This window comes from Archocentrus centrarchus, chromosome 10, assembly GCF_007364275.1.
Source record: "Archocentrus centrarchus isolate MPI-CPG fArcCen1 chromosome 10, fArcCen1, whole genome shotgun sequence".
Lineage (NCBI taxonomy): Eukaryota > Metazoa > Chordata > Actinopteri > Cichliformes > Cichlidae > Archocentrus > Archocentrus centrarchus.
The window spans coordinates 17,581,549-17,609,442 of record NC_044355.1 but is presented as its reverse complement, the minus strand read 5'-3'; the positions used below and the strand labels follow the sequence as shown (position 1 = coordinate 17,609,442).

Below are 27,894 nucleotides of genomic sequence, written 5' to 3'. Positions count from 1 at the left end.
TCCGGCCTCCGCTCAGTCTCAGTTAGCTGTAGTTCCGGCCTCCGCTCAGTCTCAGTCAGCCTCAGCTCTCCCTCGCCCTCAGTCAGCTCTAGCTCCAGCCGCTCTAGTTCTCCCTGCCTCAGCTTTGCTCCCTCCAGTGGTTTCTCTTTCTGTGATCCCCTTGGTCAGTTTAGTTTCACCTCCAGTCCCTTCATCTTCAGTTTTAGTCTCAGTCCCCTCATCCTCCTCAGCTTCAGCCCCCTCGTCCTCAGTCACCTCAGTCCCCTCTTCCTCAGTCACCTCAGTCCAGTCAGCTTCCCCAGTCCCCACAGCCAGTGCTTCAGCTTTGCCCCCTTCAGTGGCGTCACTTCCCTTAAATCCCTTGGTCTCTCCAATCAGTTTAGTTTCATCTTCAGTTCTAGTCGCAGTCTCCTCGGTTTCCTCCGTGCCCTCTGTCCCTCAGGTCCCCGTAGTCCCTCAGGTCCCCGTAGTCCCTCAGGTCCCCGTAGTCCCTCAGGTCCCCGTAGTCCCTTACTCTACTTCCACTTCTGGTCCCTCAGTCCCTCAGGTCCCCGTAGTCCCTTCAGCTCTCCCTAGCGCCCGGCCTGCTTCCACGCGGCCAGTCGTCTCCCGGCCTGCTTCCACGCGGCCAGTCGTCTCCCGGCCTGCTTCCACGCGGCCAGTCGTCTCCCGGCCTGCTTCCACGCGGCCAGTCGTCTCCCGGCCTGCTTCCACGCGGCCCCTAGTGCCAGTTCCCTTAGCTTCAGTCCCTTCCGTTTTGGTCCCCTTAGTCTCCCCGGTCCCTCAGGTTCCCTTTGTTCCCTCCTCTGGTCCCTCAGCTCCTTTAGTTGTGGCTCCCCCGACTCCAGTTTCCCCGCAGTTAGCTTCGGTCCCCTCACCTCTCCCGCAGTCAGCTTCCCCAGTGTCAGCTTCCCCGTCCTCAGCTTCCACACTCCTAGCTCCCTCCGTGTCAGCTCCCTCAGTGTCAGCCTTAGTTCCCTCCTGTACTTCCATTCCTGGTCCCTCGGTCCCCCTAGTTCCCTCAGCCTCCCTGCAGTCACAGTCCATAGTGTCAGCTCCCTCGCCCTCCATAGTGTCAGCTTCCACGCACCCACCATCACATGCACCTGGTCCATCCCCCAAGCAGCCCCAGCTGCTCAGTAAAGTAGCTGTGTGCCCTACACCGCAGACCCAGCCTGCACATGCGGAGCCTCACCTTGTAGGCCCCGTTCAGCCCAAGGGTCCGGCTCAGTCGGAGCCGTGTTTGAAGCCCAAGGGTTACGCTCAGTTGGAGCGTCTGGCTCAGTTCGAGCCTCCTGCCTCGTCTTGCCGCCGCCGCCTGGAGCGCGGTCGGCCCCCAGTCTGGTCTCCTCGTCGCCGCCGCCGCCTGGAGCGCGGTCGGCCCCCAGTCTGGTCTCCTCGTCGCCGCCGCCGCCTGGAGCGCGGTCGGCCCCCAGTCTGGTCTCCTCGTCGCCGCCGCCGCCTGGAGCGCGGTCGGCCCTCAGTCTCGTCTCGCCGCCGCCGCCTGGAGCGCGGTCGGCCCTCAGTCTCGTCTCGCCGCCGCCGCCTGGAGCGCGGTCGGCCCTCAGTCTCGTCTCGCCGCCGCCGCCTGGAGCGCGGTCGGCCCTCAGTCTCGTCTCGCCGCCGCCTGGACCGCGGTCGGCCCCCAGTCTCGTCTCCTCGCCGCCGCCGCCTGGAGCCGCGGTCGGCCCCCAGTCTCGTCTCCTCGCCGCCGCCGCTGGAGCCGCGGTCGGCCCCCAGTCTCGTCTCCTCGCCGCCGCCGCTGGAGCCGCGGTCGGCCCCCAGTCTCGTCTCCTCGCCGCCGCCGCTGGAGCCGCGGTCGGCCCCCTGCCACGATTCCTCGTCGCCGCCGCTGGAGCCGCGGTCGCCCGCCTGAGAGGTTTGGACTCTGCCTTTTGGCCCCTTGGCCTGGACGGCCCCCTGAACTATGGACTGTTTGTTCCCCCTGGCCGTTGCTCTTTTTGTTTCTGTTTTTGTCATAGCTCCTGAACTGTTCCTTGTTTTGACCCCCTGTTTTGGACTTTGGAGCTCTCCGGCCTTGTGCCGTCGCTTTTTGTTTCATCCAGTTTTTTTTTCTCATCCCTGTGTTTTGTCCCTGTTTTTGGACTTTGTCCCGGCCTTGTGCCCCTGCTGTTTTTGTTTTGACATTGTGATTTTTGATGTTTTGCTCCCTGCCTGGTTTTGTTTTTGTTCCGGTCCCTCCGTCCTGGTCCCCCGCCTCCCTCCCTGGTCTGGTTTTGTTTCCTGTTTTGGCCGTCGGGTGCCGGCCTTTGAGGGGGGGTGCTGTCATGGTCCTGGGCCGTCTGCCCAGCATTTTGTGTTTAGTTCTGTCTTCCCTGAGTTTTGTTGTTTTTCAGTTGTTTTGATACGTTTGTTCCCCTCGTCCCTGTCTCCCCTGCTCCATGGTCTTGTCATGATGTCTTGTCCCTGACCTCCTGTGTTTTCATGTTGAGTTTATTCCTAGTGTTGTGACTAGTCTGTGTCTCTGCCCCGTGTCTGTGTGCCAGTCCCCCGTATGTAGTCTGCGTGCGCCTTGGTTAGTCACTTCCTGTATTATTTTGACAGTCGTATGTTCCCTGTGCTTTGTGTTTAGTTTTGCTTCCCATGTTAGTTTCATTTGCTTCACCTGTTTTGCCCTGCTGTTTCTTCTTCCACACTATGGACCCCGCTGACATTGCGCCTGTGCAAGCTTTAAAACAAAGGAACCCCACCAACATTGGAGAAGTGAGGAAGCTGTTGGGATTCATCTCATACTACCGTAACTACAGTCCCAACTTTTCGCGTATAGCAAAGCCGCTGTATGACCTTCTCTCCACAGAAAAGGCTGGTTCCAATGAAAAACACTCAAAAACTAAAGCTAACAAAAAGACACAAAGCAAAGGGGGTCAGTTGCCATCATCTCATGCAGTAGAGTGGTCAGCCAAACATCAAGAAGTGTTAGGCCAGTTGGTAGACTTTCTAATTCAGCCTCCAGTCTTAGGTTATCCTGATTTTGAGCAACCATTCATCCTGCATTGTGATGCTTCTCAGGAGGGGCTCGGGGCTGTGCTCTACCAGAGACAAAATGGAAAGTTGGTGGTAATAGCGTATGGATCCAGAATGCTAACTGCCCCAGAGAAAAATTACCACCTTCATTCAGGGAAGTTGGAGTTCCTCGCCATGAAATGGGCCATATGTGAGAGGTTCAGAGACTATCTCTACCATTCACCACCTTTCACGGTTTATACCGACAGTAACCCTCTCACATATGTGCTGACAACAGCCAGGCTAAATGCCACTACCCACAGGTGGGTAGCTGAGCTGGCCGACTTCCAGTTTTGTATTAAGTATTGACCTGGCAGAGCGAACAGGGACGCGGATGGCCTCTCACGCATACCTTTGGATATGGAACAGTATATGCAAACCTGCACTGAGGCGGTGACATCGGAGGTCCAGAACAGTGTGACTCAGGCTCTGACAGTGCAGATGCGGGCAGGTGAGCCCTGGCTTTGTCCCCTGACTATTTCAACCTCTATAGCTGGACAAAAAAAGGAGGTGGGGACGCCTGGAGTGGAAATCCCAAAACACACGCTGAGAGAGGCTCAGAAAGAGGATCCTGTAATTGGTGAAGTGCTGGAATATGTTATCTTTAACAAATGGCCAAAAGTTGGAAAGCGGACACACAGTAAGGATACGGCTGCTCTGATAAGGGAAAAACAGAAACTGCATCTTGATGAGGAAGGTTTACTGTATAGGAAAACTTCCAAGCGAACACAGCTACTCCTGTCCAAGAGGTTCCACACGCTGGTGTATAGAGAACTTCATGAGGAGATGGGTCATCTGGGAGTAGAGAGAGTCATGGCCCTCGTCCGGGATTGCTTTTACTGGCCTCATATGCAGAGGGACGTGGAACACTACATAACACAGGTGTGTAGCTGTCTGAAAAACAAGCGCCCCAACAAGCCAATCAGAGCACCCCTGACCAACATCGTTACAACTTACCCGTTTGAGCTGGTCGCCATTGACTTCTTGCATTTGGAAAAATGTAAGGGGGGATATGAATATATCCTGGTAGCAATGGACCACTTTACACGGTTTGCTCAAGCTTATCCATGCAGAGATAAAAGTGCCAAAACAGCCGCAGAAAAGATATTTGGAGATTTTGTTTTGAAGTTTGGGTTTCCAACACGGCTCCACCATGACCAGGGGAGGGAGTTTGAAAACAAACTGTTTGCTAAACTTGAAGAATATAGTGGAGTTAAAAGATCCAGGACCACCCCATATCACCCTCAGGGAAACGGCCAGGTGGAAAGATTTAACAGGACACTGCTGGCTATGCTCCGAAACCTGCCGGAGGGAGCAAAAGCAGACTGGAAGGCATCCTTGGCTAAAGTGGTTCATGCTTACAATTGTACGCGCAGTGAAGCCACGGGGTATGCACCTTATTTTCTGTTGTTCGGGAGACACCCCAGACTCCCTATTGACCTGATGTTTGGTCTCACAGCAAAGGATCAAGGCTCATCTCACAAAGATTATGCAGAGAAGTGGAAGGCTCGCATGGAGGATGCGTATAGGCTGGCTTCAGCAACAGCCCAAAAGGAGAGAAAAAGGGGGAAAGTGCTTTATGACAGGAAAGTTCATGGGGCAGAGCTACACCCGGGATGCAGAGTGCTGGTCCGAAATTTCAGTGAAAAGGCAGGACCAGGGAAGCTGAGGTCATTTTGGGAGGATCAAGTGTTTGTGGTGACACAAAGAAAACAAAATGACAGCCCAGTGTATGAAATTAAGCCAGAGAATGCTCAGGGGAGGGTCAGGATCATCCACAGGAACCTCCTGCTACCATGCGACTTCTTGCCGGTGGAAAAGGACAACTTACCTGCAAAGCTGAGAAAGAAAAAACAGAAACACAACAAAGACAGTCATGAGCAACCAGCACGAGAGTACAGTTTGGAGGATGAGAGGGAATGGAGAGGAATCGTTGGACTACCAGCAGAACAGAGAGAGCAGGGAGAACAGCGTTGGGGGGCAGAGACACCAGAGGTCAACCCAGAAAGAGGAGCAGGGGCTGTAGACAATCTCAGTGAGGAGTATCAGAGTGATCAAGAGGGGGAGATGACAGCGACCGAGGAGAACAACAAAGATGCCCAACACACTCCTCTACTCGAAACAGAAGGCAGTGACCAGGAGGATGCTGAACAGTCGCATGTCAACGTGAAAAAGTATCCTTCTAGAATGAGAAAACAAAAGTTAACATTTACCTATCATAAGTCAGGACAGCCGATAATGGCGCAGGAATAGGTAGCTGAGGCAAAAGTACAGCAAAATTAAAGTTAAATATGACATTCAAGTTGTTTACAAGTAAAGAAAAAGTTCAGAAATGTTATTAGTTGTTAAGTGGGTAGAAACCCTGTTGGGATTGTTTGGTTTCTAATATGGTGGAAAACACATAATTGGACATGGTAACCTGTCATGTCAACCGCAGTCTTTGTTGTTTAGTTAAGAGGCTACATCTAAGTGGTAAAGCCTTACTCAGAAGAGATGCAGATACCCGTCATAATGATGGAAGAGGGCAGTGGACTGTTATCGTGCACAATGACACCTACTGCAAGTATATGGCATGAAAGGGAGATACATGTCATGTATTTCACTGTGATCAGCAGCGATGCAACTTCATGGACTTTACCAGACTCTGACTCCTGTAGAGATGTAACCTTTCTAGATGCAATGTTGTATTGTCATACAGAGGCTGACAGTATTATACTGGCGGGACGCCATTACAATTTGGAGGGGAGAGTGTGAGGGAGCGTAGGTAAAAGAAGCCACCCCACCCCCCCTCAAAATTATTTGACTTTATTATAAATGTTGTGGGAGAAAATATGTCGATCTCTTAGTTGTATACAAACTGTGTTCCAGCGTCAGACATGGTACGACGCGAGCAGCTATTCTCCTGCTGTGCCACAAGGGGGAGCATCCTCATGGAGAGCAAGTTACGCAGGGGTAAAGAGGGCTGGGCCACTCCATGTAGGCAGTACGCCTAGAGTGAACCCAGAGAGAATGTGAGCTGCGAGTAACTGTGCTGTGTCTGTGTGTTTACAGGTAAATCTGTACAAACCAATGTAGTTTTATTGTGTTGTTCTGTTTGTCCATAGAGTTGCGTAAAAGGTGGGAATGTTGGCCGTGGTATCCCCGAATGTGTATCAATGGATCGAGGCGAGTAATGGTGTAAAGCGGCCGTGGAGCTAACGATTAGCAGCATCCGCTAATTCACCACCTCGCTGACTTAGATAGAGGCCTGAGGGCACGGTAGTGATCTTGTACGAGTACCTGACTGTGATTACAGCAAACGGAGAGAATTGCAGTGATGATTTGTGTACAATTGTTCTTGTGTTTTTGGTTATCTGATGTTTGAGGGAAAAGAGGGCTGGGCCACTCCATGTAGGCAGTACGCCTAGAGTGAACCCAGAGAGAATGTGAGCTGCGAGTAACTGTGCTGTGTCTGTGTGTTTACAGCATTAAAGATGGGCGAACTACAAAATACACTGTTTTATGCACTTTAATTCAAGTGTGCAACACATAGAATAAGAAAAGAAAATTGCAGACTGACTGCAAACACAAGGAATGAAGAGAGAATTTTGCTGCAAGTGCTGTTTTCACACCCATGAACACAGGTCAAATGTCAACAGGTGAAAGGTGACTTTAGATGTTGGCATAAGTTGCAGAACTTCTCATTTCAACCATCAGAACAGAGTTTTCAGGAAATTCTCTCTCAGATGCTTCAGCTTTCTTGTTTTTCTTTTTCTTCCAGGTAAAGTAGATGGAAATCCCAATTAATAGGAGAATTACCACAACTGCTCTCAAACCACATATGAGCAAGGAGTTACCTGTTCAGACACACAAAAATCACATTAAGCAGAGCTATGAGGAGAGAGTTTTCACTCATGTGCTATGCCAAGAATGAAGAATATGATATAAATGAATACGCTTCATCAGAGTGACTTTTCACTCATTATTGTGCCATGGGTCATCACTGCTGGCAGTTTGATTGAAGAATGTAATATTGTTTTAAATTTGACACTACTTCAGTCTCCTCACCCATATTCTCATCTGTTGTTGGTTCAGTGCACGGGGTGTTAGTGGCTTCATAGACCCACCCTGATATCTGTATGCCATTGATTAAGGTGCAGTTAATGAAAATGAAGCCTATGAGCAAAGAGAAATTTTATGAAAAATATTAGGGCTGCATAAAACGATTATTTTAGTAATCGAGTATTCTATCGATTATTCCAGCGATTAATCGAGTAATCGGATAAGAAATACTTTTTTTTATTAACAGTTTATCTGCATATTTTAACTTCCGTACTGCAGTTTCTCGCCATGTGAACAAACAGCGGTGAATGGAGCAGCTACAAAGTTCTCTTTTCTTCACCTTAACACTTGCTGATCAGGTGCTTGATGAAGGACCTCCAGCTGTTTCACAGATTTAATGGTGTTTACTAAAAGAAAAAGCTGCTGTTTTGGACGCTTGAAAAACGTTTCCTTTTTCACTACTTGAGCTTATCGTCACAGCTCCGCCTCTTAGCGCTTGCGCAGTTTAAACCGCTGCCTGCTATGAGTGTTTTGAAAAACTAGTGGCTGCGGGAGCCATGGCGCATGTGTGAGTAATGTTGTATGCTTTGTATTCACAAGCATTCTCGAAAATACGTTTCTACTGCAGGTCTATATTTAGTCACTAATAAGGGATTAAAGTATAAAAAATATTTTGAAGGAGCCCCTCGGTCCTGGGGGGCGGGCCTTCCGGTACCAAACCATCGCTAGTGCTAATGGCCCGCGCTCGCTAGCAAACCAGTTCTGGTAGCTACAGCTGAAGTAAAGACAAAAATAGCAGCTGAAATTCTCAGCGAGCACAACACACACAGACACACAGAGAGCAGTGGAGGCGTGGAAATGCATGTCAGCGACAGTTGCCACCCGTCCCGTAAAGTACGGAACACGGCATGTTACGGAGCCGTATTCCACGGAGTCCCGTAACATACGGGGTTCTGTATTTTACGAGACAGGTGGCAACTCTAGTGATGATCCACTCTGTGTTAAATGAAATCCATCGCAGCGACGGTGAGCTTTTTAGAATGTGTGCTTGTGTATACGTGAGTGATTCACACTCCAGTCCAGTAGGTGGCGGTAATGCAGTTCTATGTTGGTTTGCCAGCCCCCAATAAACCCACAAAAAAAACGTCAGCACTAATGCTGCTAATGCTAGTGAGGAGCGCCGCTTACACCGAGACAGCTGAGCGCTGCAGAGTTTAAACGAAGCATCGACACAGTAAATTTGTGTCGATAAATTTTTAGAATCGATTTAATCGAGTTAATCGATGAATCGTTGCAGTCCTAAAAAATATACAATGTTACCATAATTAAAGTCACAATCAAAGTTGTGATTATTAGCTTTTATTCATAATGTTCTCACTCACCACAGGTAGATATCCTCTCTTCTTTGGAGACTTTATTGACGTTGTTCCTGACTGAGCAGACCAGATGTCCTGAGACGTGCTGTTTCAGAGTGATGATGTTATTGTTTCTAGAATGGAGCTCAGCATCTGTCAGTGTGAGTCCATCCAGAGTCCAGCTGTACTGAGGACTGTCCCCTCCCTCAGAGAAGCAGGACACCCTCATCTCTCCCTGGGACAGACACTCAGAGACCAACAGGACAGAGGACACAGGAGCTGAGAGAAACACACAGATGAGCTTTGGTATTACAACAGGTCATTATTTGTCATTTACAATGAAGAAGGGGGAGAACACAAAATAAACCTATCTAAAAATTTGTAGGATGTATTGTGTAGATTATCCAAATAATGTTAAATTTATTTGGGATTTCCTTAAAGGGGAAAAATTACCTTGAATGAACAAATATAAAATCCGCTCGCCTGTTGCTGTTCCAGTTGCATCAAAGGTTTGGAGGTTATAATTCCCACTGTCTGTCCAGTTCAGGTTACTGATCCTAAATGTTCCATTACTGGAAATAAAGACAGATTTCTCTTGTGTCTTATTGAGTGTAATAATATTATTTCTCACAGTGAGTAATGAAAATGTATTTTTCATCAACTGTAATCTTAATATTCCTGAGGTGCTGTTAATCAGCTGGATGTCCACAGTTCCTCCCAAAGCTCCATAACACTGAGTTCCATTCTGTCTGCCATCACAGTGAGTTTCCACACCTGCAAACAAACAAACAAAAAAAAAACATGTGGTGTCTGTACTGTTCTGTTAAACTATATATGCATATATGGTCTCTTTCCTTAAGGCCTTATTGATTGTGTAAAAGAAGTAACCTGAGCTTTAAGGTTTGGCCTCAGGCCAGAAAGAATGCAGAAGGGCCTCTCGTAGCTCTCTGGCCTTCCATATAAGGAGATGACCATATGTCCACATATAGGTTGTAGGTTGAAGCTGTTTTCATAGCCATATATGGAAAGTTAGGAATGTGGTGGGTTTCACCAAGTATATAACCTTTGTTCTCCCTTTGTTGAGTTGAGTTAGGGCGATTGGAAATTTACCCTGTCCCAGGCCGCAAAGGAAAAAGCGCCAGTTTTGACACTGTCTGTGTCTTTGCAATAAACTTTGTATATATGCAAGACTTTGTCAGCGAGGATTTTTTCTCCAAAGAATGCAACCATCCAAAGGTACGGCAAATTCTGGCGTCACGAACCGAGACAGCTGGTGGGAACTGCAGTTGTGCCTGAAGACTCAGCAGTCCAGCTCTGTGCTCATGAACCGGCCGGAGGGTGAGTGCATGCTTCCTTATATGGGCAGCTGTTTCTCGTTTGAGCCTTTTTCTCACACTGTAAAGAACCTGTGTGTAGGAATTTTTTGGATGTTTTTTGGAGAAACCCTCGTTCTAAATTTTTAAAGGAGAAGAGAAGAAAAAGAGAAGAAATAGAGATAAAATGAAGAAGTGAAATATTCCAGAGTAATTAACAGGGCCCTGTGTTTTGACTTCATTCTTTTGATAGAAAATACATGCAATTGAAGATTAATTGAGCACCTCCTGCACCTTTTATTAAATGAACATAAGTTTAATTTTTAAAAATACTACAATTTGGTGACCCAATGTGTAAGGCAGGACTGAAATACATTTGGACACAACGGACAGCTACAGAGGCCTCTATAAAAAGCGGGTGAGCAGAACCCATTTATCTAAAATATCTGCTGATTGAAGAATACTAAATTAAGTTGGAAATTGTGTCTATGATGTATGATTTTGACATCAGAAGAGCGAAGTCAAATAAAACAGTGAATAAAGTAAGTTAAGAATGTAGTAAAATAAGAATTAAAAGAAAAAGGGACACGGGTGAGGGCGGTGAAGGTTGATCACCTCACTATGGAGCCCACCCTCTGGGTTTTTGATAGGTTTAGAGGTCCTTGCGGTCTGTTTAGGATATAAAAGCAACCATGTAACGGTTTAGAGGGACCGATGTCTCAGAACACGCTGCAAAAAGCTGCCAACCCTTAAATGTTCGGGATGCAGGGTTTCGAGGCCCCTCAATTAATTTTGAATCATAAAAGCAAGCAGTTTGGGTTTTGAAGTCCTTTGATTTAAGATTAACTGTAAAAGCTGCCCCCCCCCCCCCCCCCCCCCCCCCCCCCCCCAAAAAAAAGGGAAGTAGGGTTTCGAGGTCCCTCAGTTTATTCTAAAACAGTAGAACGAGTAATTTGGGTCCAGAAGTTCTTTTGCTTCAGAATAAATTGTAAAAGCAGCCCCCTGACACGGAAGGGTTTAGAGTTCCCTCATCTTATTCTTAAGACTAAAAGTAGGTAATTTGGGTGTAAAAGTCCTTTTCTTCTTTAGAATAAATTGTAAAAGCTAGCCCCTGTAAAGAAGAAATAAGATGTAATAGAGAAAAGTGAAATGAGTACTGATGAAAAGGAATAAGAATAAAGATAAGGAAAGAAATAGCCGCTTAATTGGGTTAAGCCTTCTATATGGAGCTGCTTTAGGCAGGCCTAAATCCTGATTAAACAATAGAAATGTTTTCTTAGGTCAGTTTTTTTTTGGGGGAGGAAAGCTGGAAGTGTAGAAAAGTTCTATGGAAAAGGTTTTCATTGACAGTGCTGACGAGTTGTGTATGATATAACCTTCTATTTGAATTTGCACTTCATTAGAGGTAGCATAAATTATTATCCTAAAGCAGATGTGAAGAAGCGGCATTAGTGGTAGAGAAGAAAAGTCGACTAGTCTGTGTATTTATGTTTCATGTCGAGCGAGACGTGTGTGTGTGTGTGTGGAGATGGTTTCTTCCTTTGTGAGGGGGAGACTCCACCTGACTTTCCTGGCTCTTGTGTGTAAGTCTAAATGTGTTTATGTGAAAAGAGACTTGTTTGTCCTTCATGTCTGTGTGTGCCGGCCTGTGAGAGTGTTTAAGGGTGTGGCATCCCTGTGCCTTTTCCTTTGTGTGAGAGCTGAGGAGATTTTGTCTTTCTCTTTTTTGGGTGCTTGAGTCTATGTGAGGAGTGTGTGCAAGTGCAGAGTTGTGTATCTAATGGTAGACACCCCATTTGTGTGTGTATGTGTAACTGCAGTGCACTTCTGCACAGATGTGTGTATGTTAGCTACTTGGAGAAATGTGTATGCATAAGACTCTGTAAGTTCTTGCATTCCTTTTTCTTTGGCATATGTATGGAGAAAAGTGATTTCAGTGTGTGTGTGTGTGTGTGTGTGTGTGTGTGTGTGTGTGTGTGTGTGTGTGTGTGTGTGTGTGTGTGTGTGTGTTAGTGCTAGTGAGTTTATGTGCTTTTGTGTGTGCAGAGAGAAGACTAACTGGGTGTGTAGGCATATGTTTATGTGAATGGATTGATTAAGTGTGTGAGGAAGCACTCCAATCTTGTGTGTATGTGCCCCCCCCCCCCCCCCCCCCCCCCCGCCCCTTCCTTTGTCCAGTGAGCAAAAGGCGCTCTGTGTGTGTGTGTGTGTGTGTGTGTGTGTGTGTGTGTGTGTGTGTGTGTGTGTGTCTCCTGCATCTGTGAACGACGTGGAATGGTGTATGTGTTGAAATGTTTGTTTAATCTTTTTGATAATTGCTGCTGGACAGTGATTGGAAATAACGGTTTCTGAATGTTATGTTATTACTTAGAATATAATAAGAATACAACACATGAGCTGCCCTAATTGTTAAAAGTTATGAGCCCTTGTGAAGGACAAAATCTATGAGCCTCACAAGAGACTTTGATAGTCATTTTTTTCCCTGGAGACTTTTTTATATATATATATATATATATATATATATATATATATATATATATATATATATGCATTTAAAAAAAAAGAGAGAGAGAGAAAAGAAAGAGAAGTCCTTTAATTGATTGCTAGAAAGCTCATCTATGAGCCCCAAAAATATATAGGACTGATATGTACTCAAGCATGAACACTTTGTGTGTGAGAGGTGTTTTGAGAGTGTACAAAAGGCCCCATAGTTTATGTCTTCATATTTAGTTATGTTACTAGTGTGTGGAGAGTTGAGATTTCCCACAGTCCTGTGTTCCTTGAAGTAGTCTCGCATTTTTACACCAGCCGAACGTCAGATCAGACAGATGCGAGCTGGGGATGTTCTGTGCCACTTAGCGAGTTTTTGTTCATAAGAGAAGTGTGCGTTTATGACCGAAGTAAGTACATGTTATTAGAGATGGTTATATTCCTCTGTTTATAAGTTAAGCTTGTTAGTGGTGTGATCGGTATAAGCTAAGCAAATGGAGGCTAGCTCCCGTGCTATGCAGTCTGAGTTAGCTGTGTGCTACTTATGTAGCTATGTTAGTCCCAGAGTAACAAACATATATAGCTCATACTGTATTCTTGGATGTTTATTGGTACACCTAATTGTGTTGAGTTATACTTACTATTTATTTTTCTGTGTTGCAGAACCACACATACACACACACCTTCATGTATAGATGTGGATCTTCACCTAGCCCAGTGTATTCGGAGCTAGGTCTGCACCTTGTAAGAACCAGGGCTAACTAATAAAGCCCATATGTGAAGCTGCACTTCTGTCTCCCTGATTGCTGCCTTCTATGCGTGAAGTCAACTAGATTAGTCACATCAGTCAGCAGTTATCATCCTAGCCTTAAAGTAGTGTTCTGGCCGACACTCCAGGTTGAAGGTGGGATCCAAACACGTCCAGCATCTTACAGTCCGCTGAGAGATAAGCTATCTCCCCTACAGAGAGTGAAATAAACTCTTCTTATTAAAGAAATAAATCTTTTTGTCATATAGAGTGCCATATGGAGAAATAATTTGATGTGCAGAAATTGTTTTAAATGTTAAACTAACCTTTGCCCCCTCTCCTTTTTGTTTGAGTGAGAGAGAGAGAGAGAGAGAGACCAAGGGGGGGAGAGCTGAGTTGATATGATCCAGATGTGCCTGGTGACTGAATAGCCCCGCAAGCTGACTTCAGCAAAGGCCAGTGTTTGTTTTTTCTTGTCAATCAAACTCCTTTTGATAAAACACCACTTTCTAAAGCTCTTTAAACACACTTATTTTGCCTTCATTTATAAATTATATAGGCACATGCTTTGGTTTGGTGTTTTATACAATATATTTGCTTTCATTTTTGCACAGACTTGGCACAGATTGACCGTATGTTTAGTGAACACAGTTTGAATTAGTTATTAAAAGTCCATAGGTCTTGAGTTTGATTTATCATGTATTGTGTTTGAGTATTTTGGTGTTCCATATAATATTTGCTTACTGGTTTGACAAATTTATACTGCATTTTGACGAATTTGTTTAACAAAAGACCGAGTGTCAAGTGAAATTTTTCGCAACAGCAGGCTTGCTGTTTCTTCTGGTGTTGGCAAACTTATCGTTACTAATTGTGCTACAACTATTAGCATTAAATAAGGTCGATGATATTAATCGCATAAGTGAATAAATAAATAAATAGATTATAAAAAAAAAAAGGGGGGGGAGTAAGCCAAAGATTCAAGAAAACTTTTGATTTTACATTTAAATAAGGGAATAAATATAACTGCTAAAATGTCTAAGAAAGACATTAAAACTAAGCAAACAATCACGCCAATCGAAGTGGTTCAGCAAAGTAATCCTTTGATTAAACCACTTATCGTAAAAATGTCGAATAAATGGCATAAGCGAAGGCCAGATTTGGAAAAACCTTGGCCAAAGGTAGGAACTCTTAACCCAGAAGTGATCAAAACCATGCAGGTGCTTGTGTCCACCTACAAAGTAAATCAAAAGAAGGGAAAAGCAGGAACGACGAAAAGAGAAGAGACAAGTGGAGCTTGGCATTTTACAGCTGTTTGACATCAAAGGACAGAAGCTGGTACAAGCTACAAAAGAAGAGAGAGAAAAAAGCTTGAAAGAAATTGAGAAAAATACAAAACGAACAGAGACATTGATGGAAAAAATTAATCTGCCGTTTTCGCACCTGACTCCAGTACAAAACCCACCTCCTTACGAACAGAAAGTGGAGTTTGAAGATGTCTACCCACAATTACCAGTACTCAATCGAGATGGTAATTAGTGTAAATTAAATTGCACATTCAAATGTACACCAGACAGCTGTCTGGTGGATGTGCCAGAAGATGTGACTTATCAATTATCAATGGAAACAGAGACTGAAGCCTCGTTAGTATTTTGGATCAGAAATCTTGACACCGATTTCTTGGAATCAGTCAGACTATGGGAAAAATTTATTGTGGCAAATATGCCAAAAGCAAGACTTCCTGAATACCCATTGCATTGCACACTTAAGTACTTCAAAGATGCTACAAAAGCAGATCCAGAAGAATGGTTGAGTCGTCAACCAGAACAAGTTCAACTTTCTTCAAATTGCATAATTTTGGGACCACAAGGAGCAGCTATGAAGATAGAAAAAGTGAATTTTTGCAGAAAGAATTCAACATTGAGAAAAGTGTGCCACATGTAACTTTGCTGGTGTCTGAAGAATACGAGCAGAAGGACCTTGGAGAAATGATGGAAAAAGCAGAAGGAGCTAGTTATGCTCCACTTAAAGAAAACCATGCCATCTGGATAAGGATCGTCGATTTATCAAAATCATGATTTCTACTCAAGGAAAAGGACAGCCATAGGCTGTACAAATGACTTGTGAATCTATTTGCAGTGTTGAAGTCGACTCAAATTTTCGTGAATCCACTACCAGTGCAGAAACCGGATAACTCTTATCATTTGGTACACGGCTTGAGAGCAGTGAATGAAGTGGTTGCTGATTTTCCAGCTGAAGTTCCAGATCTGCATACTCTGTTGACTTAAGTCTCACCAGAAGCGACATATTTCACAGTCTTGGACTTGTGTGGAGCATTTTTCAGTGTCCCACTCAGTACTGAAAGTCAAGGTTTGTTTGGATTTACATTCAGAGGACAACATTTTGTTTACAGACGGTTACCACAAGGATTTAAGCACAGCCCTCATATCTTCAATAAAGTGTTGAAAGACGACCTGGAAGGAATTGGTCAGGTGCTAAAGAGCACTGTCATTCAGTATGTGGACGACATTATGCTCTGTTCACCCGACGCAGAAACGTGTCACAAGGATTCAATGAAGTTATTGGCAGAGAAAGGACATAAGGTTTCTCAGAAAAAGCTGCAGTACTGCCAGGAGAAAGTGGTCTACCTGGGACAGGTAATAACCAAAGGACATAGAAGCATTTCTGACAGTCAGTTGGAAGCAATTCGAAAGGCTCCAAAGCCCAAAACCGTCCGAGAGATGATGACATTTCTTGGGATTGCAGGCTATTCTTCAGCGTGGATTGAGGATTATGCTAGTCTGACAGGACCATTGAGAGCTATGATTAAGGACACTGGAAGCTCTCAGCTTCACTCTATGCTCTCTTGGACACCAGATGGCTTTGTAGCCTTTGAAACAATTAACCCTTTAACACCGAATGTGTCCCATGTGACACAACATACTTCAAAAGTGCCGCCGTTCGCGGACTTCTGGCAACAAATACCATAATACCCCTATATGGCTGTGACGCGCAATTTCTGGGCTTTCAGGAACCGTTTGCATTTTTTCAATAGGACAAACGGTTGCGGAGTTACGATAATACGTCAGCTGATCAACGTTCCTTTGATCAGCCGACTCCGAGCTGATACGCCACGTCTCAATCAGCTGTTCGCTGCTATTGAGGGCAAGAAACGGGCACTTCAGCAGCGATCGCCCAGCGTTAAAGGGCTAAACAAAGATTGCGAGAAGCTCCAGCTTTGGCGCTTCTAGATTACTCCAAGAACTTCTTGCTCTATGTGTCCACCTCTTCAGGAGGCAAATATGGGTGTGCAGTCCTATGCCAACCAACTGGCACAGGAACAAATCCTCAACCGATTTCTTATTTCTCAACCGCTTATTCAGAAGTGGAGCAAGGACTACCACCATGCTATAGAGTCTTAGTGGGAGTCTCACTAATGTATAAGAAAGCATCAGCGATCACGATGGGTTATCCAGTGACAATACTTACTCACCATAGTCTTCGAATTTTGTTGAACTATGGTAAGTACACATTGACTATGCCCAGACTTCGAGAATATCACAGGTTGCTGGAGCAAGAAGACATCACTTTGATGAGGTGCGTCACAACGAATCCAGCCGAGAGCTTGCCAACATTAGAAGACGGTGAACCACATGATTGCGTGCGAGAAGCTGAGAAATATTCTAGGCTAAGGTCAGATCTACACGCCCTCCCATTGCGTGAGGCAGATCTGGAGTTTTGGACCGATGGGTCCTGTTATCGTGTGGGTGATAAGTTGAGTGCTGGCTATGCAGTAGTAAAAGTACAAGGATTAGATTTTGTTGTGGAAAAGGCTGAAGTCATACCTCAGCCAGCATCAGCACAACTTGCTGAATTTGTGACACTGACAGAAGCCTGTTTGCCTGCAGAAGGTAAGCGAGTAACAATTTATACTGACTCCGCTTATGCACATAATGTGTGCCACTTGTTTGGAGCAGTATAGAAAAGCCGAGGGTTTTAGACAGACAGATGGTTCGCCAATATGTCACCATGAACAAATAATGAAATTGTTGCAGGCTATGATGAAGCCTAAAGAAATAGCGATAGCTAAGTGTGCAGTACATAAAGCGGATATGTCAAGGGTCACACAAGATAACAAAGCGGCTGATGAAGCTGCAAAAGCAGTGACTGGCGCTAATAAAGTGGGTGAAGTTTTTCTGGTCACTCATGAAGTAGGTTTAGAAGACAAAATCACGCTTAGGGATGTAATCTTAATGCAGGAAGCTGCTCCTTACCTTGATAAACAGCTATGGCTTGATCGAGGTGCCACCCAAGACTCTATGGGACTTTGAAGAAACCATGAGGGACTCATAGTAGCTCCCCCAGACCTTTTAGGTCTGATAATTCAAGAAGTGCATGGGTTAGCTCATGTGGCGAGAGGAGAACCCAGATAGCAAAATGACTCCGCCCCCGATCCCCCCCGGATGTGCCACTGACTCCGTAACGGACCCGCAAAACCGGTCCGTATCGGAGTCCACTTGCACAGCGGGACGGATCAGTAACGGATCAGGATCACGGTTGAGGAACAGATCAGGACCGGATACAAATCGGACCCGTCCACGTTTCAGGTTATCCAAAACGGATCCTTTACGGAGCCGTCTGTGGAAAAACTGATCCGACACGGATCCGTTTTGAATCCTTTCATATAACAGCTTATTTTGGCCAGAATATTTTCAGTATCCCTTATTAAAAATTGCTGTAGCCATGCTAGCTACAGTTAAAGCTAAAATATCTATTTGGACATGAAGACTGATTTTAGGGAAAATGAAAAATCTTTAACAATTACGGCATCCTTATCTAAAGCCTAATTTTCCATTTGAATAACAAGATGAGCATATGAGTATTACAAAAATAATGGGATCATAAATGTATCAAGAATACTGTTTATTCACTATAAATCCTTTAACACTTCTTTATTCTTTAACAAAATGCAGTAAAGGAAAAAGTAAAATGGCAAAGAAAGGAAATACTATCACAAATTAATTAAGCAGGTGATGCATTGATTCATTACTGTACTTCATTAAAACATTAACAGACAAATAACTGAAAGATAACCATTTTTGGAACAATAACAGTAACAATAACAAACTGAAGTCCTCAGCATTGATTCGGGATGGTAACAGGAGGACGCCGCCTTCTTCCTCTGTCTGCTGCCAGATTGAACCATCGTATGGCATGTTTCCGAATCTCCTCTTCTGTGGCAGCACGGGACACGTGGGTCTTTCTTACTGCATCTATACACACAAGGTATATGTTACATGAAAGCTTTGAAATCTTTCCAGCAGCTTGTTGAATCTATACCATGAAGAATTAAGGCAGTTCAGAAGGCAAAAGGGGGCTCAACCTAGTGCTGGCATCATGTACCTAATAAAGTGGCCAGCAAGTGTAGCATGTTGATTGTAAGCTTTGGACATAGTGGGGAAAAAACTCCAAAAATTTACAACTCATCTTTAATATTTAACAGCATCAGTTATTGCCAATCAATGCAGTCATGTCCGGGTATCCAACTATGTACCACAGAGGAACATCACAGATCTCAAAGGGGAGTTTTTCATTTGAAAGAGTGCTGTGATCAGTGAGTGGAATAAAGGTACACCTGAAAACTGTCCTCCAAAGCCCATAACTGGCATTATCAATGAAATGATACAATACGACTCTCAGAGTTAAAAGATTTGTGCTTCATTAAACCATGACAATCAGATCATTTGCAAAATCTATTACAATTACTTACCCAAGAGTACTGTTTTTGATGCCATCTGGGAGAAACCTCCCTTTCCATTGGCCCCTGTCCAATTTATCTTCTGTCCAATGTCACTGTGGAACATGCGGGAAAGAATGTTCCATGTGATACTTCTTGCATCATGCCCCCCGATGGCTGCCAGTGAAGAAATCTAAAAATGGAGAGGAAATAATGGGAAAAGTTTAAACACATTTCACAAAAAATAAGTTGCAGGCAATTAAACACAACAACAAAAGACAGCTTCATTTGTATTTGAGTTATCAAAAAGGTCCCGTGTGCCAGCTCAAATGTGGGTATATAGAAAAATTAAAAAATAATCATTTTACATTTTTCCTGAAAGGGCTATTCATTTTGCAATTCTTACTACTTATCCCTGGTCAAAATGGTAATATGAAAGTACAGAGTCTGCATAAAAGCACTTTGTGCTGCTGGATGGTCTTCCTCACTTTTATGACAGGTGCTTTAATTAATTTTACCAGTGCACATAAAACAGTTTAATACTTTTATTAAACATAACTGATTGTTGTCAGTGTGATTAAATATAAATTCACTTCAGCTGCACAGCCAACACACATAAATGCAAACATACTTTGTAAATTTATTTACACGTATTTCTCACATTTCATTTTAAAAAGTTAGGAATGCCATTTGAGTTAAGTGGAACATTTCCTTATTCACAAAGAAGCATTTCCAGTCTTTCAGTGAGAGATACAGATTATCAATTGAACACGGGTATTGGCAAATAACCACATCTTATCCGGACTGTAAAAACCTGGATCTGGCTGTTCGTAATATTTAACATTCAGCTTTTCATTATAAACAGCATCATTCGTATTATACAAAACCATGACATTGACAAAAGTGGGATTTCTTTGTGTTGAATGTCAAGTAGAGTGGTAATCAGATGAAAACTCTCCACACTCTGCTTCAGGTGAGAGTTAGCAGGATCTTTGAGCCATTTCTCAAAATTCTCCACTTCCTCCATTGATTGTAGTGGAAACTGTACAGGGTCAGGTATTTCTCTTTCTTGGACAGTTGAGTTCAGCTTGTTGGTCAGATAGTTTACTTTTAAACTGGATAATTGGTCTTGTTGGTGTTTAATGTACTCCAGTAAGCTCAATATTTGAACTTCTGCAGCTGTTGGAAGAAGAAATGAGACAAATTTGCTGTAATCTTTTCCAATAACTGGATTACATGGCAAATGGCTATAGTGTAGTATTCATATTTACAAAGAATACAATATACCGATTATTCAAGCTTACTGTATACACTTTTGGAAAAATCAGTGTACATTCAGGAAGAAATGCATTGTTGCATTCGATGAGTTTATTTTCACTTGGATGTTACACTGAGAATAACTGAATTTGTGATGTAATTATCAGTCATTGAAAGGTGAATACTAGCTGTTTAAGAGATTGCTTACCAGAGCAGGTAATTGTGTCTGAGCCATACCGTCCCCCTTTCCAAGTAGGCCTGTAGACATGGCTTGAAGAAGGAGTTGGCTCATCTCTTGGTCTATTTTCCATCTGGGCAAGCAGTGGTGGTGATGGAGTTTTTGCAGAAGAAGCAATTGTGTGGATGCTAGCTCCAGTGAAAGGTGGTGGTTGGATAACTGGAGCAGGTGGTTGTAGTGGGCGTCTTACTGCAGCTCTGGCTTTCCTTTTCAGGTAAACTTCTTCTGTGTCACTGTCAGAGTCCCCAAAGAAATGACTGTCAAGCAGAATAGAAAAATAAAAATACTTAATACTTCATTTGTCATTATTAAAACATGTATTTTTTTACTTTACTCAAGCTGTACACTACTCTAATTGCTTTCAAATTCTGTGATTTGAATACCATCCATTCTCTTCTGCTTATCCTGTTCAGGGTCATGGGGGGGGCTGGAGCCTATCCCAGCTGTCATAGGGTGACCTGTCACAGGGTACACCCTGTACAGGTCACCAGCCTGTCATAGGGCCAACACAGAGAGACAGACAGCCATTCACACCTATGGGCAATTTAGAGTGACTAATGAACCTAACCCCAGTAAGTGCATGCCTTTGGACTGTGGGAGGAAACCCACACAGACACGGGGAGAACATGCAAACTCCACACAGAGAGAGGGAGAGAGAGAGAGAGAGAGAGAGGCCCGGGCCAAGGGGGAATCAAACCCAGGCCTTCTAGATGTTATTCTGTTATGTTAGTGCTAACCACCACACTACTGTGCTGCCTGTGTTTTGAATAATGATGACCAAAAAAAGCAAATCTAGAAAGAAAAAAAAAATGTATATACTAACATTGCCTTTGGCTTCCTTTTTGGTCGTATTTCCTCCTCTTCCTCTTCTGACTGAAGGTCTGATGTGCTGCATGTAAGCGATTTCTTCAGAAGCTGTCGTGCCTCAAAGTACTGATCTACAAATTACAAACTTGAGTTTACAACAGATAACACAGTTGTCTTTAAACACATAAAATATAATAGCAAATATATTTCAGTATTTAATTAAAATAGGCAGAGGTGTATTAGAAATTGCATACCACATGATTTGATAATTCTGATATCGTATGTCTTCCAGTCTGGTCCTGGTTCCTCTACATTTTTTACTGCCTTATCCACTCTTTCATCATTTCTATAGTTGGGCCAGTAGGTAGCACCATCACAGCACCAGTTTTCTGGTACTACTGCTACTGCTTTGTTGCTCTGGAACTCGACCAAATGGAACATCTTGAAGTGGAAAAAGAAATCAAACAACAACAAATAACAAAAAAAAGAGCTGCAACCAGCAACACTACCACAATTGCTTTGCTTAGAAAATAATATAACAAAATGGTATCATCCTCGACATTTTAAATGCCTCTTAGAAAAAAACAGCCTTAATAGCTATTAAGTTATACTGCCAGCAAGGACAATAGACAGGTACAGAGAAAAATCTGATGGGTCCCTAAAAGGCATGGAACATTGGTATGGCCACAAAACCATCTCTATGAGGCAAAACAGTACATTTTACAACAAGCTCTGACACTTTAACACACTTGAATGAATCTGATGTTTGTGAAATTTTATAAATATTCAGATAGTCAGAGTTAAATGGATAATCAAAGAACAAAGATTTATCTGAGAATTTCTTGTATACCACATAGACTCCATCACTGCACTCTACAATGTTATGTATACAACAAATATCATTTCCAATAACAAAAACATTATCCCCAGTTGAAACTTTAACAGTCCACTTATCACAGGTCATTTCACCATACTGTGCTTTCACTGACAGTCCACCTATAATTGGTCCAACATAATGTGGCTTTTTAAAAGAGGTACAACTTAAAGGAGCTTCCATAATTCTAATTTCAGACAATCGACGGATTATTTGGGCAAGGGGGAACTCTGGTTTCCTGATGAGCTTTTTAAGCTTATGCAGATAATTTTCATAAGGAAATGCTGAAAATGAGTCCAGACAACCATGTAGTTGCACATCACCTGCTAGATGGACCAAACCATGTACATTATAAACAATTTGATCTTTTCCATATATTTCACCAAAGTGACTAACAAAACATTTCAGCAAAGTACGGGCATACTGTGTGTGGCAGGACAGTCTAGGACTAACTAAAATAGCAACACCAGAGAAGACTAGCATGAAATTATAGTACATATTTTGATCCAGAAATGTGCCTAGCATTACAGGTCCTGTGTACAGGAGAAACTGTCTAAATTCTGTGGCCTTCCAACGATCCAATTCCCTCAGAGATCTGGGCTTCCGTGCAAACTCTACAGGAATAAAGGAACGCATTTCTAACAGTTTTGCTGACATTCTTTCCACTATGCTTGCAGGCAATCGAAAATTCAGAGGACCCCTGAGCCAGATGTGTAGCATTCTTCTAACAACTCCTAAACAAACTAAATGCATGTAATCTAGAGGGAACTGTGAAACCATACCCACACTACTGCCAATAAATGGATGTGGTCCTTCATGATGATGACTCTCATCGGCCATGTTTGTGAATGATTCATCTGTCCGTAGGGCATAGTCTGCACATGGGTATGTCATGCGTCTGTTAATATAGTTTCCAGGCTGCACACATTTGTCACATCCATGGTAGGCATTGTGGTTCTTTGTGTTTTTAATAAAGGACCTGGCTGGTGTGTCACAGATGACTGTATGCAGCTTGAGGTTTAACTGTTTACCTTCTAAATCAAAACCATTTTCAAGCTGTTGTAACTCTGTAACAAAGTCTTCAAGGAAGTCTTTTGCTGAACTTGGTTTCTTTGGTCCACAGAACAAACCTATAACTACAGGTTCCTTCATGGGAACACTTAATAGTAGACCAAGGATGGGCCACAACTGCAGACAAGAACTCTTGAACAAAGGAAGTCCATCTATGTTGATTTGTAACTTCAAAGTGAAACTGTCTGCTAACGTGTGTTTGAACTTTAACAATGTATTTCTAAGAGAAGCCAGAATGCCAAAATAGTGGTACTGTCCTCCAGCCCTTTCAAGAATTGAGTATTCTGTCTCAGTTCTGAGGAGTGTCCTGAGGAGTGTCCTAGCATCCTTTGGAATCCTTCTTCCTGCTCTTGTCGGAGACGGTCGCACTATCTCTCTCTCTCCCTGCCCTCCCCATCTCTCCGCTTGCTGCTTGCTGTGAGAGCGTCTTCTACACACTGTCCGAATAATAACAAGATTGAAACATGGATCTGGCAAACTGGGCATTCTCCATCATTGATCGAATTTTTTCCACTATGAGATCCGGGACAGGGGAGCCTGTGTGTCCGAGTGGAACAGACCCGGTTGGATACGTCATTGACTCTTGGAGCTCGTGGAGACCGGTGTGCTTCTCAGCCCTTGGAGTGGAAGACGTGGAAGACGCATATATATTCGGCTTTTTGGTGGTGGTATCTTCTCTGTTTGGGCTCGGTGGATACCTGCTTTACTGGCAAATTAAGAAAATCTGGACGGCGGTTCGACATCTGCAGAGGCTGCCGACCCAGGTGGAAGGGCTGAGCAGAGCCGTACAAACTCAGACTCAAAGCCTGGTGAACCTGAGCCGCAAGATTAGCGAGCTTGCAGGCGAGAGGGGTTAGATCAGGAGATATAGTTCGGTTCTGCACAGTGAGGACGGCAATCAACGAATTTGGAATATTGGATTTTTGAATGGTTTCCCAGTAAGACTGAAGGCTGTTGGAAAAACAAGCAGCCTGTTCCAAAACAACATTTGTTATCAGGAATTCGGCTCCCCTGCCGGCCTTGGGTTGGCAACCATATCTCTCTCCAGGGCTCTGTGTGCGGCTGCTCTTCCCCCCACTCCGCGTTGTGATTTGTGAAGCTGGGTCTTGTGTACCACGGCCGCTGATGAAATTCCACCACTATCAGCGAACTGTTTTGGCTGGAACCTGGCATCTGGCTCCACAATGCCCCCACCTCTCGTCTCCGTCTGCATCCCCTCCTGACCTGACCTCACCTACCGCCGCTGTCCTAGCTTACATGTGCAAATGCTTTGCTAAGGTGATTTTTTTGGACCCTGGTATAGTGCTCATTTTGAGCACTGTACCAGATGACTTTTTTTTTTAACCTAACTTCCCCATGATGTGTTGTTTTCTCCTCCTGCCAAAGGTAGCGCTGCAAGTCGGCTGCATGACCCGAGGACACATATCCCCCCATGTGTGTTGTGTTTTGTGTATTCTTGGATGGTGTTCTGTAACTGCAATTTCCAATGTGTGAACTTGTTCACCCACATGGCAATAAAACTTCATTCATTCATTCATTCATTCAATATCAGAATGGTAAATGGGAAGTATGGCCAATAATGCTGTCAAAGCGACCAAGGAAATACGAAATTGTATGGCCCAGTGGGATAAACTGTCAGAGAGTGAAACCGAGTCTTGGAGTTCATCATCAAAATGATCAGACTCAGATGTCTGAGTCTGAACATCACAAGCAGCATCCTCAAAATCCTCAGACAGGCCTAGATCTATCTCCATGCCATCTTGCTCACTAAAACCAGCACCGGTTTCAGTGTCTAGACAGTGTGGATTATCAGTTCCAGTGTGACTTTCATGAAAATGCTCTTCACTGATGTGTCCATGGTCAAGGTTCCTCTCTGTTGTCATCTGAAAGTCAATTAAATTTGTGGCGTCATCCCGCATTTGTTTAAGTCGGTTTTCTACGTCTACACGGGCCCTCCTTCTTAAGGTGGAGTTGGAGACAGGTAGAGTCTTTCTATTCATTTTATCTAAAAATAAAAATTTTAGAAACACATTTTTGTTATTATTCTGAGACCAGACAGGATTTTAAAGCAGGCAAACAAGCCTCAACCTAGACCACAGGACAAAACATTGAAATGACAGAACTTACACATTATAACAGAGAAGAAGCTGTTATAGCCACTTATACTGGCAATAACAGCTATTTTTTTAAAATGAAGAATATATTATAACAGTCAAAGCTTAACGTCCATTACAGTTGCTTTTTAAGTACAGATGTGCGTGTGCAAGATTTCTGATAGCATATTACAAGCTCAGGTTTCCCTCCCCTTGTAACACACACATAATATTTCTGGCAGAAATTATTTGCAGTTTTAGAAAAAGTGTCTAAATGAACTCTAAGATTGAATTTTGGCTTACTTCAGTGAGGTAGCAGACAAGGTGGAGGGGGGAAGGCAGGCTGAATTGATCTGTAACAGAAGACATAAATAAAATTAATGATTATAATGATGAAACTACAGAAAATCTTTCTTTTTGTGGCATGTTGGATATTAAACTTTGGTAATTTAAAGTATTTTAATTGTATCAATAGGGACTTTCAGTAAGTCAGAGTCCAAATATGCATTGTGGAAAAGTTTAAGGTCAAGCAAAGACAATAAATAGGGTTCATACACTTTTAACGCACAGGAGTTGTTGAATTTACTCGCGAGAAGTGAATACCTACGCTTGGGGAATTTGCAAGGATTGTTTTCTTCAGACTTAATTATAATTCCATACTGATCTTATCCATTACTGGAATTTGCGGTTTTCTAGCCAACCAGCCAACAATAATTAAAGCCCCACTCTGGCCGGTTAAAAAAATGTGACCTCCTAAAGGTCCGCTCACTCTCTCACAGACTGTCTTCTGGGGAGATGCTCATATGCAGACGTGCAGGTTCGTTTCCATCTCATAAGTTAACTATTCAGATATTTTTTAAGGCAGTTACAGTTTTAAGCAGTTTCAAGCACTGTGCCCCAAAATCAAGCACTTTTCAATCCTTGAAAGGACAATTTTAAAATGGAAGCATTTTCAAGGATAAGAAAAAAAGAATTAAATTTGAATCAAAAAGTCTTAGCAGAGACATAACTAAATCCATTTCTAAAGCTTATTAAATACTTTACAGCAACACCTGAAATCGTGAGACCCACTTTAACCTCTCAGATTAAATTTGGAGAACAATAGGCTGTGTTAGCTTAACTTTACCTGCAGTCAGTCCTGGAGAGGCTCAATAAAATCCTTCATGTGCTCAGTCTGCTGTAACATCAGCTACCTGGACAGTTAACCAAATCACATCGCCTTCCCCACCGAAATAAATCCCGGAGGAGGTTTTTTTTTTCTTTTAACCTCACAGCTTCCCGCTGTGTTAGCTAATAGGCCAGTAGCTAATGTGCTATAAGCTAACTCCGCTGCCACAATCTCACATTTCTGAATAAAAAATAAATAAAACCTTAATTATCTCCTACCAGGATAACTTTACTGTACAGGTAAAGCCATGAATGAAGAATATTTAACAGAACAGCTTACAGTTCTTACCTTAGAGAAGCTCTGCTCCTGAGCTCCTTATGACAGCAGTCGTTGACTTTTGAAAAAGAAAAAAAGAGGGGGGTGGGGAAAGGCGCGAGTTTGCTGAAGGGCTCCGCCGTGGAGCCGTGGCGGAGCCGCGTTTTGATAATCCGCTGTCAGTAGGTGGGGCGGGCCCAGTCCGGAGAGCAAGAAGGGTGGGGCGGATCGGCTGACTTGAAGGCGGATCCGCCCCGAAGTGTTTTGCTATCTGGGAAGTCAAGAGAAAGATCATTAAAGAGTATGGTTTTTGGGCACCATGTTTGCTTGAACAGATTGACTATGTGTGGCAGATGTGTGATCTGTCTGAAAAATAACGTTCGAAGGGGGGGTGACGGTTCTTCCTGGTCACATTCCGACTCAGAGGGGTCCAATGTGTGAACTAGTTGTGGACTTTGTTGACATGATAAAACCAGTTGAAGGTAAGAGATACATGCTCGTAGTGGTTGATAGATTTTCAAGGTGGCCTGAGGCCTGCCCAACAAAGTGAAAAGATGCTCAATCGATTGCCAATTTTCTGTGTAAAGAAGTGATTAGCAGATGGGGATTTCCAGATCGTATCACTTCAGATAACGGGAAGGAGTTTGTTGATAAGACAGTGAAACTGATTTTGAAAAAACTGGGGATTAAACTGTTCTTGGTACTGTTTATCACTCGCAAAGTCAAGGAATTTGTGAAAGAATGAATGATGTACCTTTTATACACCGGAGTTTAAATTTATCCCATTTCGGAATAAATGGATAGGAGGTCACATAACTCGTATAGTGATACTAATAATAAGAGGTTTGATTCCTGCTAGAGTTTCTACAGTAATTGAAAAGGCTCAGGAACAATTCACCACAACAACTATGATGACAACCTTAGCTCAGAAACAATCTACCACAATAATTACTCAAGAGACAATGACAACTTTGGTTCCAGAAGTAACTAATAGTGTTAACATTACAACCCAAGCTACTACTTTGTTGACAACTTTAGAGGAAGTAAGTAAAGAAGTGAAGACCAATTTCACCAATAAAATACAACAATGCCTACTGAAAGTATGGTAAAGGTGACTCAGACACTAAAGGTTACAACTTTGAAACCTGAAAGCGAAGTAAACATAACTCAGATGTCTGTAGAGCTCAATGAGAATAATCACAAAGAGACTTCAGTAATGAGAGAACATATGACAGAAAAGAACATTATACAAGCACCTGTGACAACTCAAGAGATTAGTTTAAAAATGGATGAAGAATTTTTCAATGTTGATTTGTTGCCAGAAGAAATGACTGACCGTTATCATGCAGTTCAGAAGAGAGATGCTCAGTGGAAAGCATATGGGTTTGATTCCTCTGTATTGCAAATAAAAGACCTGTGAGCCAGT

At 43.4% G+C, this 27,894-nt stretch overlaps 2 protein-coding genes and 1 long non-coding RNA gene across 3 annotated transcripts; all 3 read right to left on the bottom strand.

Moving 5' to 3' along the window:
• Positions 1 to 5,866: 5,866 nt before the first annotated feature.
• LOC115787182 (uncharacterized) lies at positions 5,867 to 9,439 on the bottom strand. Its single transcript, XM_030739762.1, has 5 exons — positions 9,373 to 9,439; positions 8,874 to 9,194; positions 8,448 to 8,699; positions 6,823 to 6,860; positions 5,867 to 6,013 (listed from the first exon to the last, which is right to left on the bottom strand). Exons 1-5 carry the CDS (start codon positions 9,437 to 9,439, stop codon positions 5,867 to 5,869), a joined length of 825 nt encoding a protein of 274 aa, XP_030595622.1.
• Positions 9,440 to 19,757: 10,318 nt separating this feature from the next.
• LOC115787181 (uncharacterized) lies at positions 19,758 to 22,884 on the bottom strand. Its single transcript, XM_030739761.1, has 6 exons — positions 22,664 to 22,884; positions 21,262 to 21,448; positions 21,024 to 21,138; positions 20,171 to 20,457; positions 19,814 to 19,884; positions 19,758 to 19,769 (listed from the first exon to the last, which is right to left on the bottom strand). Exons 1-6 carry the CDS (start codon positions 22,751 to 22,753, stop codon positions 19,758 to 19,760), a joined length of 762 nt encoding a protein of 253 aa, XP_030595621.1. The 5' UTR covers positions 22,754 to 22,884.
• Positions 22,885 to 24,523: 1,639 nt separating this feature from the next.
• On the bottom strand, positions 24,524 to 26,524 carry LOC115787365 (uncharacterized). The gene is made up of 3 exons (XR_004020497.1): positions 26,502 to 26,524; positions 25,349 to 25,398; positions 24,524 to 24,957 (listed from the first exon to the last, which is right to left on the bottom strand). It is a non-coding gene; the product is annotated as an uncharacterized LOC115787365 (long non-coding RNA).
• Positions 26,525 to 27,894: the final 1,370 nt, after the last annotated feature.